Source organism: Camelus bactrianus, chromosome 20 (assembly GCF_048773025.1).
Source record: "Camelus bactrianus isolate YW-2024 breed Bactrian camel chromosome 20, ASM4877302v1, whole genome shotgun sequence".
Lineage (NCBI taxonomy): Eukaryota > Metazoa > Chordata > Mammalia > Artiodactyla > Camelidae > Camelus > Camelus bactrianus.
In genome coordinates, this window is record NC_133558.1 from 20,868,682 (window position 1) to 20,884,497 (window position 15,816).

General features: G+C 40.8%; 1 protein-coding gene across 1 annotated transcript; it reads right to left on the minus strand.

Moving 5' to 3' along the window:
• Window positions 1–689: 689 nt before the first annotated feature.
• LOC105064247 (HLA class II histocompatibility antigen, DRB1 beta chain) lies at window positions 690–9,266 on the minus strand. Its single transcript, XM_010949123.3, has 6 exons — window positions 9,073–9,266; window positions 4,245–4,514; window positions 2,599–2,880; window positions 1,745–1,855; window positions 1,236–1,258; window positions 690–924 (listed from the first exon to the last, which is right to left on the minus strand). Exons 1-6 carry the CDS (start codon window positions 9,137–9,139, stop codon window positions 916–918), a joined length of 762 nt encoding a protein of 253 aa, XP_010947425.1. The 5' UTR covers window positions 9,140–9,266; the 3' UTR covers window positions 690–915.
• Window positions 9,267–15,816: the final 6,550 nt, after the last annotated feature.

The window sequence follows — 15,816 nt, forward strand, 5'->3', positions numbered from 1 at the left end:
AAATCCTCTTGTTGGGGTTCAGGGAAGGTTACCCCCAAATATGCCACTATGGCATATTGATAATTTTGAATTAAATTTACTTAAAAAAACAGCCAGTGCAAGAGAGACACTCTGGCTGTCCTTTCTTTCTTCCTGAAAGCAGGAAATAATCTCTGTTGTGAAAGATACATCTGCTACATCTAGAGGTAGGACACACATCACCAAAGACAGGAATTCAGACCAAGAAGGCTTGCTACATCTTTAATTTACTACCCAAGCCCGAACTCTGTTTAGATTCTTCACTATTTGAGCCCCCAAAACCTACGTTTCTTTGTTCTGTCAATTATCACAAATTTATTGTTTCTTTGTCTGAAAAGCACAAAAGCTGCCTGCTTTGGCCACTTCTTAGGTCCTATTTCTATGAGACTGCCATGCATGTGAATTAAAATCCATTTCATTTTCTCTTGTTAATCTGTTTTGTGTCAACTTGATCATTAGTACAGCCACAGGAACTCAAGAGAGCGGGATGGCGGGGGGATTTCTCATGCCCCCCCTTCCCCGCCCCACTCCCTTTCCCTTGAAGCTGTATCAGACAGGTGGTTCCACTCCATGCGTATTTGAGAAAAACTTTGTGAAGAAATGTGGGTAAAAGCTATGTTCAAGTGCAAGGAAGGCCATAAGGGTTGAATGAAAAAAGGACCAGGAAAGAATGAAGATAAGACACTGTCTTCAGTATTCGGGGTTTCCGGGTCAAGGGCAGGGCTGAGGAAGCCAGCAGGGAGGGCATTTTCTGCAGGGTCACTGAACCAGGGGCAAAGCAGACCCTGAGAAGTACTCTCACTGCGGAAGAATCAGAGCTAAGCAGGAAACTGTTTCATGCTGCAAAGAAGCTGGGACAGAAGGTTCTTCCTTGAACGTTACCACTTTCCCTTCAGCTCAGGAGTCCTGCCAAGAGAGAGAGGACAGTGTTGTTTCCAGATCTAAATTTACAAGCAACTTGTTTACCCCTGTCTCTCAGGGCCTCATGTTAAAGCACGGTGGTAAGAAGGGGAAAAGTCCTTAAGTCTCCCTGATCAAAGCTACTTTAGAGTGCCTGCCTTCGGTTTAGTGGAAGGAAGACACTTTAGTGTAAACTGCTGGATCCGAAGTCAGATCCAAAGTCTTTCCCATTATTTCTGTCTCTTTCCTGTTGCCTCTACAATCTGTTCCAGGGAGACTAAATATGTCTCTAGAAGAGTGTTAATTTAGAGCATTACCTGTTGGCTAAAGTCCAGATGTTCTGAAAAAGAGGAGAAGATGTATACTTAAGAGATATGGAGGTAAATCTGTTCCCAAACTCAATGTTCCCACTCCCCCGCCACCCGGGCCATCACTCTTCTAAGACCTCTAAGACCACAGCCCACATCACAGGATGCCAGGGTAGACAGGAGAGCGGACACTGAGGGCATGGAGCCCTGAAGAGTCTGTCACACAAACCCAGTGAAATGTCATCAGCCTCGGGTCTCTTCCTGCACTTGTCCCAGGATCTGCACCCAGATCTCCGTGTATGTTCTACTTCTTTTTTTCTCTACAAACTATCAACTCTTATGTTCCAAACATCAGTAACTACGAACTGTTGATTTCTGGATTTCCTGGAAATTGAGGTCAATCGGGGAAATAAAGGCTTTATATGGACCACTGATATAAAGAGAACTAACTGAGCAAAACCATCGTTCTTCTTCTAAAAATGTCAGTGGGGAGTCTCAGCTGCCAACAGGCCCCTTACCTTTTTGGTTCCTGAAGTAGACGAACAGCCCCACCCCGAGGAAGAGCAGACCCAGAACGAAGCCCCCGATTCCACTCAGCATCTTGCTCTGAGCAGATTCAGACTGTGCCCCTGAGGAAAGAAGCTAGTTTTAGTGATTTTTACCCCAAATCCAAACCTCCTTAATTGAGACTGAGAACGAGAGCTTTGAGAATGGGGGAAGAGGGCTGCCCTGGAAGAACTAGAATAGCTGGCCTCTCCTAGAAAAAAATTGGAATCACAGTGAGTAGCTACAAGGTTCAGGCATCAAACTCATAAATACCACAGCCCTGACATGAGGCCACACGACTGCAACATCTGGTGAATGAGGAGCCTGGGACTGAATGATGCTAAGAAGCTTGTCTAGGGCGACAGAGCTAATTAAAGGCAGAGCTGAGAGAGGACTCCCCTTTGGTCAGGAACGGCCCTACATTGGAGAGGATGTGCCCCTTCTCAGATCACAATGAACTCAGAGCAACAGTGTCAGAAGCACAAGCCCAGTACAAAACAGGGGACTGGTACCCAAAACCAAGGGGTGACCATGACCTGTGACATCACAGGAAGCTCAAAACAGACACATCTCTTCCCTGCATGTCAGGCAGAATTGCGTCCCCAGGGGGCATAGGTATTTGTAGGACCTATCAGGGGACATCTGTAAATTATCAGAGGATTTCTATCACAGGCTATCACAGGGCTCCCCCAGGAACCGTGCTGAAGGAGAGGAGAACATGGAGCAAATGAGCACATGGTGCTGGGAGAGGAGGAACCTGACACTCAGGAGGAGGCAAGTCCCTCCTCAGGGGGAGATGAATGCATGAGGTCACAAAGCTTCTCACTCCATTCCACTGTGACAGGGCCCGTCCAGCTGGGGTGCTCCACTCGGCAGGTGTAGACCTCCCCACTCTGAGGAACCACTTCAAGCATCACCATGGTCTGGAAGGTCCAGTCTCCATTAGGGATCAGACCTGTGGAGACCACCCCAGCCTCCTCTTCCTTGCCATTCCGGAACCACCTGACTTCAATGTGGCCTGGATAGAAGCCCGTCACAGAGCAGACCAGGAGGTTGTGGTGCTGCAGGGGCTGGGGCTTCACAGGATACACGGTCACCGTGGGCTCCACTAGGAGAGAAGTGGTAGACGGAATAGTGAGGAAGACCCAGTGAGTCTCCTAGCTTTTCCACATCTAGTCTCCAGACCAGACTGCAGTCCCAGGAAGCCAGGCTGACCAGGTGGACCAACTTAGGAGTTAGTGCCATGAGCCTCGACTTTAACCCTTACAGCCTGGGCCCGTTAGAGAGATGCTGAGAACATTTCTGTGTGTGCTTCTATACTGTGATACAGCTCTTCATTGCTGATTTGAATTGTTTACAAATCTTTGCAAGGCAGATAGTGTGTTAGTTAAAGCATGATATCTGAAGCCAGGCTACCTGGGTTCAGATCCAGGCTCCCCCGTCTTAGTGACTGATCCTGGGAGAATGTTTACATTCCTCTGTGCCTCAGCTTTCTCACCTATAAAGGGGGATAATGCTATTTACTTACCTTTTAGTGTCATGTGAGGATTAATGCACCAAAAGTATGTAAATTACAGCCATACCTGGAATCTAGCCTTCAATATGTGTTATCTACAGATTATCCTTGTTTAAGTGGGGAGAAAATAGGGTTCACTGCAGTGTGGATAAACCGGGGAGTAGAGGCGGGGTATTCCTAGGAAAGCTGTCTCCATGCACTCACACCTTACAGCACCTCAAAAATGGTTCTACCCTGGGAAGAAGGAAAGACACAGATGATTTTCTAACTCTATGAGTTGAATCTCGAGAAAAGCTCAAGTCCCAAAGGAGAAGGAAAGCAGGAAGGAAAGTCATTCATTTTTAAAGATTCTTATAAGTAAACTCTGCCGATCAATCCCTTTCCTCTGCAAAACAAGCACACCTACTATTGGTATTGTTACAACTTTACATTTGTATCTCTTTTTAAGCTGGCGTTTGAATTCAGGGCAGGATCCAGGACTCACGATGTGTGCTTAGTGCCTGAGACAACCCCAGACACTACCAGCCTCAACAAATACTTTTTTTAAAGAAGCAATCTGGTGGAAAACATTTTTACAAGATAGATTTAAGATAAAGTAAATTATTTCTAACAATTTTGCAGTATATTTCGTTAAATAAGAATGTTTAAATTTCTAAAATGCAAAATAAAGAACTGAATGAAAATAGGAATCACAACCTGGAGAAAATGTTCTCTCAGACCCCAGACCCATTCCCCCAACCACATCCTCTCTCCCTTCTCACAGTCACTGCTGAAGTCACGCACTGTCTCCCCAACAACACCTTTTTCAGCTCCTTCCTAAATTATACTGGCTCACAGTGCATCCCACCCACCCGGACTCAGTATCTGTCTCTGTCTCTCTCCCTCTCTCTCCCACACACAGACACACCCCCACACACACACACCACCTCTCCCCGGCCACCCGCCTGCCCGCTCACCTCGCCGCTGCACCATGAAGCTGCCTATTCCCCAGTAGTTTGATCTGCACAGCGTGTCCACCTTGGCCCGCATCTGCTCCATGAAGTCCTTCTGCTGGTTCCAGTACTTGGCGTCTGGCTGCCCCAGCTCGGTCACCGCCCTGAACTCCCCCACGTCGCTGTCGAAGTACACATCCTCCTCTGTATTATAGATGTATCTGGCCAAGAACTGCACCCGCTCCAAGCCGTTGAAGAAACGACACTCTCCCTTAAACTGATGCATGAAAGTTGCTGTGAGGACATAAAAGATCTGGTCACTGGGTGGGCTTGTAGGAGAAGACTGACAGTGCTGCCCACCGGTGCAGAGTGCTCACGCACTGCTGGGGGCACTAGGACCCCCACTGCTCCGCTGGGGCCCTAAGCACCAGCACAAGCACCCCAGGGGTCCATCTTTCACCTGCCAGTGGTGGAGGAAGGCCGTCCTGGGGGGAGGAGACTCCTCTGATCCTAAGCCATTTGGGATGCAGTCACTCTGCACAGAGCTGGACCAGGATTTGCCCCATCACCACCTCCTCCTGAATGCCTCCACCAGAAAGACGCTGCTGCCTCCTCTCAGCCCAAACATTTTAGCTATCCCAGAAACACTTACTTGCCTAGGGCTGGCCTGGTGTCAGGCCTGTGCAGCCCCCTGGGAATCCAAAGAAGGAAAAACAGACATCTCCCCTATCTTCGAGGAGCATAAAATGTAAAGAAAGTGATGGGCAAAGCCCAACGTATCATATGGGAGTCAGAAATGTCAGAAGAAAAGTGTGGAGTTCTAGAATGGAGAGTAGTTACATCAGGATGTCAGAAAAGTAGCCTCTGAAGAGTGACATTTAAGATGTGACACTGAAGGTTAAGTTGATGTGAGCTAGAGGAAGAGGCCATGTGTGTATGTTTGGGAGAAAAGGGAGGCATATTTCAGGTAAAGGTAAAGGCGTGTGTAGAAGTTTGAAAGAGATGATGAACTTCTGCAATAAACCAGAAGGAAACAGTTCACTGAAGCACAGAGAGTGAAGAAGGAGGGTGAAAGATTCCACTGGAGAAATCACAAGAGTTGGGTACTCAAAATCTTGTAGGCGATCTAGGATTTGAATTTGTGCTAAACATAAATAGGAAACTATTGAAGAGTTTTACGGAGATTAAAACCATGATCCCAATACATGTCCACCATTCCTTCCCTGCATTTCCAAATCCAGATAGCCCATAAAACCTTTTTTTTTTTTTAATTTGGTACCAAACTCACTTGACAAATCTCACCTGTTGAGGTAAGAGGTCAAATATGTCTCTTGGGGTGAGGGAGTCTGTTCCGTACGCTGTAGGCTGTCTACCAGCATCCCTGGCCTCTAGTCACTAGATGTCAGAAGAAATCTCAGAGTAACAACCAAAACTGGCTCCCAGTATTGCCAAATATTAGGGGGTCAAGGAATAGGGGGAAGGACTGGTCTGTCACTGGGTGAGTGCCACTGGTATAAACCATCTAAAAATTTAATTCCTGAAAATCTTATTCCTGCATGAAATTTATATTTTTTTAAGAATCCAGCCCCAGTGGAGAGCTATTTTTCCAACAAAATAAATTTGTTCACAACTAAGGCTTATTTCTTTGCCTCGCCAACCAATTAAAAGACATATAATTTATCCTTCACATCATCTTTCTTCTTAATTTCTCTGCCTCTGGTCCACTACTCATCTATAGCAGTAAACTACAGCCACAGACATTTTATTCCTATTCAAAGCTCCAACCGACTCATCTTCTAACTTTGTCTCCTACACCCAGTAATATCAGTAGGCATCAAATTACCAGCCTTGTCCACATGTAGAATTCTCATTTCTGTAAAGTCCCCTCAGAAAAGGAGAAAAGAAGAAAAAAATGATATATAGACAGTTTACAAAAAAAGAACAGGTCCACAGACTTTGAGTAGAGACCTTCCTTAGAAAGAGGGCAGAGAGGAGGGCTCTCTGGATCAGACCAGGTCTACTGACTAGGAATTCTCTAATAGCTTCTTGTCACATGACAAAGTTTAAAAATAATGAGTCACACACCAGTCTACCCCAAATCTGTTCACTTTCTCTGTCCCACAGTCTGTGTCACTACCCCACTCAATGAAGCCACAAGCACTTCTGCCCCCGAGAATTCCACCATGTTCCTAAGTGGTGTCCCTGACTCTACTTGTGAACCTTTGGAATCCAGTCTGCAAGCGGTAGCTAGGATTATTTAAAAAAATAAATAAACAAACTGACTCTCCTTATAACCTCTCAGTAGCTTCACATATCTCTATTAATAACAGTCAAAGTTCTCACCAAGGCCATCAGCGCCCAGCATGACTGGCTCCTGACTTCCTCTCTGACCTCATCTTACACGGCTCCCCAACCTGCTTGCTCTGCCCTGGTCACTCTAGCCTCCTTTCTGTCCCTTAAACACAGCAAACACCTCCCCACACTTCAGCCTTTCCACGTGCCCTCTCCCTGGAACACTTGTCCCTTACATCCTTCACATGTCTGGCTTCTTCTCATTGTCTCAGTTGAATGTCACCTCTTCAGGCAGAGCTCTGCAGACACGTGAACTGAAGTCAGGTGCATACAGGTCTCTCTGTTCCATACCCCTGAAGTACCCTTTTTTCAGGGCGCTTATTTCTATCTGAAATGTTTTTCCTTGTGCTCGCTTCAGCAGCACATATGCTAAAATTGAGATGTGTTTCCTTGTTAAATGTGTGCTGGATTGTTGCCTTCCACCCCTGTCATTAGGTTAGTTCCATGACAGTAGGGGACTTTTCTGTGTTATTCATACAGAATTCTCTGACCCTAGAAAAGAGCCCAGTATGTAATAGTTGCTCAGAAAAACATTTGTGATCAAAATGAATAAACCCAGGGTTCTGGGGACTGATCTTGGTGGGGATCCTGGAAAGCAAGAAGGGGCTCCAGCTCCAACACACTTTTATTCTGATGACACATATCCTTCCCATTTCCTGGGAGAGATTCAGACAAACTTCCTTTTGCTCCTCCTACAAGGTGGAAGAAACATTCACAGGAAAGAAAAAGATCATTTCTTGTAACAACATTATCATATAATGGAAAAGAATCTGAAAAGAAAATATATGTATGTATGTACATGTATAACTGAATCACTCTGCTGTACACCTGAAACTAACATTGTAAATCAACTACAGGTCAATAAAAACATTTTTTAAGAAAACTAAAGCCTTTATTAAAAAGCATACAGGATTCCATCACTTATACGTGATGCATCTTCTTCATCCATTCTTCTATTGACGTGCACTTAGGATGCTTCCCTATCCTGGCAATTATAAATAATGCTGCTGTTAATAGCAGGGTGTATGTATGTTTTAAAATTAATTCTCATTTTCTGGTTGGCTTTATTCCTTTGATAACTATGTAAGTTTAAAAAGCTAAAGCTCTAAAGTTCTTAGAAACAATGAACAGTACATATATGTAAATTTTAAAAATATGTGGAGTATATTGTGTATATGTATATACATGCAATATATTGTATATGTGCAGTATAATTGTAACAATTCTACTTAATAAAACTGAAAAATGAAAAAAATAAAAAATAGAAATAAATTTAAAAAGACAGAAATTTTCATTAAGTTTTATCTTATCCAGTTGATCTGCTATAGGGCTGACGGTCTGTGTGAATTTTGGGGATTTTCAGTAATGGTGATGACGTAGCTGAGAAAAGAATAGGGAAGGACAAGGACCAGATGCAGAGGACACCAAATATAGCTAATGAAGGAAATGAAAGGGCATTATTAATGAACCTATGAAATATGGGCCCAAGACCTTGACAGGCCAATGAGCTCCCTTGACCTGCTTATTGGCTTTCAGCCTTGTGGGATGGAAACAGCCACACTCTCTGTACCCTGCTCTGGCGTTATGGTTTGCCATATGAAAATGGTGATATTTGACTACTTTTGACATACAAAAACAGAATTTCCTATAATTTATCCTCCACTAGTTGCATCCCTTCTCATGAGCTCAGGCGAGAGAATGGAGAAATGTGGGTGGAGAAACTAACCACGTAGAAGGATTCAGAATAGCTTTATAATTAACAGTAACCTGTGCCAGGTTTTCTGAAGATTCCTAAAGCTCTTTAAGGCATCAGAGAACACTCCGTAGATGCTCCTGATCCACAGGGTCATTCCACGTACAAAGGATCCCTGGTTTAGCTCCAGGGTGTCTTCCCCAGGAGAAACAAAGAGAAAACTAACCCCAATTTCTATCAGAGAACCTCCAGGGTAGGGATACAGGCCTTTTAAACATTGTGGTTCAGGGAAATAGAAAAAAATAGAATGGGAAGGCACTTTGATACATTCTCACGTATTAGGGAGAGACAGCGACATCACAGATCCTGTTAAGGTTATAACACATGATCTTATGTGAGAGATCTTTCTAATTCCTTGAGATTCCCCATAAAATTTTCAGAGGAACTTTTCCTTTTTCTGACACAACATAATACGGGGAATAGTCTGATATGGAATTATTCTGACATCCTTACTTCTAAATCCTCTTAGGATCCCTAGGGAAGGGGATGTAAGTCTGGAGAGGTTTTACTGGAGGAGAGTTGAGAAGAAATATCCCACAGAAATGGAGGCACCTTAAGCAGCACTCAGAAGGCAAGCATCCAGGGCCCTTGTGTTGTGGAAGGAATGGAGAATCCACATGATCACGATAGGAGATGACTGAAGAAAATGTCACAATTCTTTAAGGGATGTGGTCTGGACAGAGAGACAGAGGTAACTCCCTTCCTTCCCCCGCCCCACGAGAGCTCTCCCCCAAGGTGTGCACTTACGTCGGGTCTCCCTGGCCCAAGCCAAGGGATGGCTCACCACCATCAGCATCACTGTCAGTGCTGCCATCGAGGGAACCACAGACACATCAGGCAGGGGACAGAAGACAGAGTGTGAGGGGAGCAGGTAAGTGTCTCACAGTGAGGACTGGGACCCTCTTCAGCTCACATGCCAAGCAATGCTGACCAATGAACTCTTTGTTCCTGGACTGGGTGACCTAAGTGTTGGAAAAACCAATCAGCTTCAGAGTTGAGTAGCATCATCATTTGCTGGTCAGAGATTCAGCATGAAGATCCTCTTCTGAAACTTAGAATTTCCTCTATAAAAGGATTGTTTTAATTTAGTGTGTTAGAGGTATGATCCAACCGTATCTCAAACATTTTAATTGGGCCCCTACTGTGAGCCAGCTCTGTGCTGGTCAGTGATGTGCCACATATTTGAGCCTTTTAGGAACATTCATTCCTCTTACTTAAAGACAGAGAGCCACCAATGTATGTGTGACTGTGAGGAACTGAGGGAGGGGAGGGAAATGGATTGCAATTTAGGGGAACTTTAATCTGTCCTTTTTGTACCATAACTTAGTGTTGTAGATTTGGGAAAATAACCTGTATTGTTAAAAACAAGGCACTTCGATTTTTCAGGTATTTCAATGCTGAAAAATGCTGTGATTCTGTGGACTCCTGAAGGAACAGCATCCCTGGTAACTGATGATGTGACAGAATTGCAGCTGTTGTGTGGAGAGTAGAGTCTGTACCTCCTGACAAATAAGAATGTCTCTGATCAACTGAAGGAAATTAAAAGTTAGTCAATAATTTAATGTAAGTGCAAATGTTTTCCAGGTTTGTCTCCTGATGCTGTCACTGAATTTAGTGGCACCTGGAGAAAACACAGAGAGAACGGGGCTTATAGGAGGCAATCTACATGGAATGGAGTGTCTTGAAGGTACCTTTGTACCACTTAACCTAACAATGTAATAAAACCAACTGCCCAAATCATAGTAGGCAGGGGGCTGAAAGATGGCTAAAGTCAGCCTTGGGCACAGTAGTTCAGCTTTAGAATGTAATATTTCATATAAAAAAATGTTCAATTCCTCATTCCTGTTTCCCATTAGGATTTCCTCATTTTATTGGGGTTATACCCTCTTATTCAACCTCTCTTGTTTATCCTAAGAAAAGATAAAAGAAGACTTTGCTAATGAATATGTTAAGACTGTTCAGGAAAAAGAACTCTATGGAAAAACTATGAATTACATCCTTTGATATAATCATATAATTTTAAACATATAAATCTACTCTAGATAATTATTACACATTATGCTAGTATAAATGTAGTATCTCAGGTTTAGAATGGACTTTAGACGACAACTATCTGTCCAAAGTTCAGCATTAAATCACACTCCACCCAGTTCTGATAAGCATTCATTCTTCATGTGCCTTAATATTCCCAGGGATGGTACTCATCACGCTGCAGTGAAAAAATGATAACAATTAATTGAGAAATTTTTGTGCTTTTTACTTTGTACCCAGAATTATACAAGGAGTTTTTTACACAGCTTTTAAAAATTTAATTCTCACATTATCTCAGTGATTTTAGTACTCTTTTCAACCCTACAAATGGAAAGAATAAGATGATGAGTGGAGCCTTTGCGAAGATCCAGGGCTAGATAATGGTACATTCCAGATTGAACCAAGATATGTGTGACTCCAAACCACACAAGCTCAGACATTGCATCATACAATGTCACAGTCAATTTCTGAAGAAAACAATGTTCCTTAGGTTGAAACTATTCTCATCACTTTAATTCATGGATATATGTATCAATAAGACCACTCCTTTTAATGAATGACAACTTTTTATGTAAACTGAGACAGCTACTATGTAGCAATTCTAGTTTCTTCAAAGGATTCCCACCATCCGCATTGTTACTCTCCTCTGTAAATGACAAAACTTGCATTTATCTTATGTAATCATCCTCATTGCTCCTCACCAGTCTCCTTCAATTGAAGATAACAGTGACCTCCAAATTCCTATATTCAATCTAGTTCTCAATTATTATTTTAGATTTCTTAGCATAATATAGTGCTAGCCTGAACATTTTGGAATAGAATAGAAATAGAGTCACTTCCTTTGGAAAAATTCATTTCTATTAACATGGAAATTTCAAAATTTCTTGGAGTGGTTGGGTTGAAGCCATTATTGTCCCTGAATCTGAGGAGAATCTACAATAATCCAGTACTGTTGAAAGTTGTGCAATTAACTAGTTGTGACGTGATAATTTGGAAGAGTCACACTAGGGTTCATCTTAGATAATAGAATAAAAGGAATGGCAAAAAAACTAATCATATATGAAGAACATACTGAAATATAGTTAAAGAGAATACTGTCAAAACTTGTCTATATAAATTTGACACACATTTACAAATCATATAAATTTCTTTTTTAAAAAGAATTAGCTGTAGGGGGGTATAGCTCAAGTGGTAGAGCGCATGCCTAGCATGCATGAGGTCCTGGGTTCAATCTCCAGTACCTCCTCTAAAAATAAAAATACTTAATTAATAAAGTAATTGAATAACAAAATAATAAATAAAAATATTTTTAAAAAGAATTAGCTACTGACTATGACCTAAATTCTGTTGTTGTATAGTTCAAGTAAAACAATGTAGCAACTGTCACCAAACTATCAATCCTACAGATGATCTCAAGGCTGAGCTTCTTCACTGAAAGCAGGAGGAGACACAATCCAGCTCAACTCCCGCTGTGTAAGAGAAGTGCTAAATAAGGGCTATTTCCTGATGAAAAGGCAGTTAAATTGGTTTCTGGAAGAAAGTGGTTATCAGTACAGAAGTTCTAGTCTCTGCTCTTGGTGCATGAGAGCATAGGTTTGCTTTTACGGAAAAGAAATCACAACATTCTTGGGAACAAGCAAGTGACATCAGATGTACACAGATTTGTTTTGTTTCCTTTGAACAAGAGGCTGGTTGAAATTTCTTTTTTACATTTTTTATATTTTTTACATTTTTATAGCATTACAGAATGTCTTGAGACTTATCAGTTGTCACAGAATGGGACTCACTTATAGGAAGCCTTAATGGTTGCGATAAATTGGAGGAAATGGGCTTTTAGTTATCAGCAAGCCAGTTAGCACAGAATATCTGTCTCTTGTCCAAGTAGCCTCAGAATATTTTTTGTAGTTTCAGAAAGATACCACCACTAATCTGGAACTTAGTGAGAAGGGTACCTTTATCTAAGGAAAAACTATTATTAGTAAGAAATGGATAAACAGATTCAATTTCTTCTTACCATGAAAGATATGTGTTCTGGGCAGACGTCTGCCATTTACAGGCCACGTTAGCAGGCTCTGTAAGACCCTCTCCAGTGCGAGCTCAGCGATGTCCTCCATTAGGAACTTCGGGTGGAGCCAGTCTTTACACCATAGTGCTATCTAAGTCAGTAGACGGGTCTTCAACTTCCAAATGACATTCTTTGACTCGATTTACCTGTCCTTTAATATTTTAATACAGGACTTTTTTTTAGAACCAGAATGTTTGCCATTAAGCAGTCCAGAAAGATCAACTAGAATTCACATGGGCCCATCTGTTAATATTGTACGTAGGAGACTTTCCGTTTTCTTTCCCTTTGATCTAGATCTGATGTTAACTGTACTGTGGCAAAGTATCTACCTCCTTATCCAGTAAAAATATTGGCCAGATTATTTTCCAAAATTCCACTTTGTTTTTCCACTAGCAACTGCCCAGTGATTCCACGTGTACCTAGAATGTTGTTTGTTTAAGTTAAATGATAAAAATATTTTAGCAGTCCTTTTGCTAATAGTCCATCCTTAGAGACAAATAAGTTTCTACCCTCAAAAAGTAAACTTACTAGTAATTATTCTCCCCAAGTGGGAGAAGGAGTTCTGAGTCAGCTTTGGTAAATGTGCGGGGCAGATTAAAGAAGGGTGCAAATTATTTGCCTTTCATCTCATGGAGACGTAGATTGTGTTTTCCCTTCCCTTAAATCTGGACTCACCCCGTTCTCACTTAGACCATTAGAATATGGTGGAAAGGATGCCACACAAGTTCTGAGGCTAGGTCTAAAGAAGTCTTGCAGCTTTTACTTCCCTCTCTTGGAGGTCCTGAGCCATCAGGTAAGAAGTTTGTCTTCACTGCTGATAGGACCACATAGGCCACATTATAGACCCTGGAACCATATACAGAATTTCTCGTGCCCCAGATAAGTCTCTAGAGGACCCCAGCGACTATCTGACTGAAGCCACATGAGAGACCCTGTGTGAAAACCGCCCAATAAGCTCGATCAACTCCCAGAACTGTGAAAAATCATTAAGTGGCTGCAGTTTTAGCCACTAAGTTTGGCATGAATTGTTACACAGAAATAGATCATGAAATTTGCTGTCTTTCAATGAGTTTTATCTAAAATATCAAATCTACTGGCACAACATCTTTTATAATATCCTCTTTGTATCTTATTAATGCCTGCAGGACCTGTAAGAATGGCATCCTTTTTATTCTAGATGTTAACAATTTGTAGTTTGGATTTGTTTCTTTCTTTCTTCCTTATCAGTCTTGTAGGTTTATCAAAAAAGAAGAAAACCCATGGTTCTGTTGATTTTCTTTAATACACATCTATTTTCATTTGTACTAATTTCCTTATTTTTTTTTATGTTTTTACTTAAATTCACTTCTTCTGGATTCTTAACTTACACTTTCAGATCTCTGATTTTTATATATTTCTTCTTTTATAATATAAGCATTTAAACCTATAAATTTCCCTATAGGGACTGTTTTGGTTTCATAGCACAAGTTTTGAAAATCCATTTTAATATTCCTTTAAAATATTTTCTAATTTATCATCTCATCTGATTTATTTTTCAATAAGCCATGGATTATTTAGAATTGTATTACTCCACTGCTGAAAACTTGGCTATATTCTCAATCTTACTGATTTGTTATTTAATAGGAATGTTGTCAGAGAGTATTTTCTGTGTGATTTTAATCCTGTAAAATTTATTGAGCCTTGTTTTGTGGTTACATCATATGGTCTATTTAGTGTATTTTCTTTGTGAAATTTGAGGAGATATATATCCCATAGTTATAGGGTGTAGTCTATATATGTCAGTTATAAATGTCAATTTACAAAAGATGGTTGGAGGATTATTCATGTCTGATTTCCTCATTGATGTTTATTTCCACGAAACTATGGAGATGTTTTTCTTCCTTCTGTCTGCCTCCCAAGTTCCCACCCCCCAACCACGAACTCAGCAAAAGTTCTGGGAGGAGACTCAGCTGGCAGGAGAAAGGAGCCATATATTATATTTGAGAACTTTATTGATCTCAATCCACACAAGCCCACAGGATTATTTAAATGTAGCTGTTTCTCCTTGCCCCATCACAATCTCCCTTATAGGACCAATCTCCCACCCATGTTGATGCTCAGCAGATGACACAGGAGAGGAGAGTGGATACTCATCCCTGCCCATCTAAGCAGAACTTGTCTGTCTCCAGCATTTGGCCTTGTACTATTGCTTTGTATCTATAGCATCTTGAAGTCTTTAAAAATAAGATTTTTTTCCAGTTCATCCATTTAGTTTAACTTATACTATTTTTTCTTGTACTTACAGTGGCAGCAGTGGCCCTTACAACTTTCATCATCCTAACTGGCACTACGATTTTTATATTTTTTTCCCAGCCACATTGATATTGAAAGTTCATTCATTCAAAACTCTGTATATTATTCCCTTGTATGACTGTACCATAATTTATCTGCTTTCCATCTGAAATTTCAGAATGTTTCTTTTCTACTTTTTATGTCATTTGGGGCATGTATGTGAGAATTTATCCAGAGTGTCAACACCTAGGATGGAAGTGCTGGATTATCCAAACTGCCCAGAGGAGTGCCAGTCTGTGCTCACATCACCATACACAACACCCAAATAGCAGCTTGCAACATGCTGTCACTTAACTTATTTTATAGTTTTTTGATGTACAGAGCTTTACAATCAAGACAAATTTATCAGTTTTCCTTTTAGAATTTGAAAGTGTTTTTATTATTCCAAACCCTGGTGCAACAAAAATTCAATTAATGTCTCCTGGGGCTTATGTAGAATGGTTTTTAAGATATAAATGTAAACGCGTATTTTTGTTGTTAATCAAATAGTATTTGCATTTCTAATCATAAAAGATACCACCAAGATGCCACCCGGTCACAATTCTAGTGAATCTTCTAAATCCATGATTTATAAAATAAGCTATTGTATTTGCCAGTGAGAGGGAAGAAATATCTCATCACACTGTTGTTTGAATTTGCATTTTTCTTATTATTGGTGAGTTTAAATAAATATTTCATATTTACAGACTATTGGAATATTCTCTTCTGTTAATAGTCTATATCCTCCATCTAGTTTTCTATGGGATTTTTGTACATTTATTTACTGACTTGTTAGAAATTTTATATGAGAAGACCCAGTGTCTGCCATGTGTTGTAATTATTTTTCCTGAGCTCTAGATATTTCTTTTAATTTTGTTATTTTCTTCATGTAAAACTATAAATTTTTATTCAAATATATTTTTTACTTCATATCTTCTAGATTTTGTCTTGCTTGGAGAAATTTGTTTTTAAAATATTGTTTTAACAGGTTTATTGAGATATAATTTACATAGCACAAAATTCTCTCTTCATACATGTAAAATTCAATAATTTCAGTAACTTATTGATGTGTATAAATATCAGTG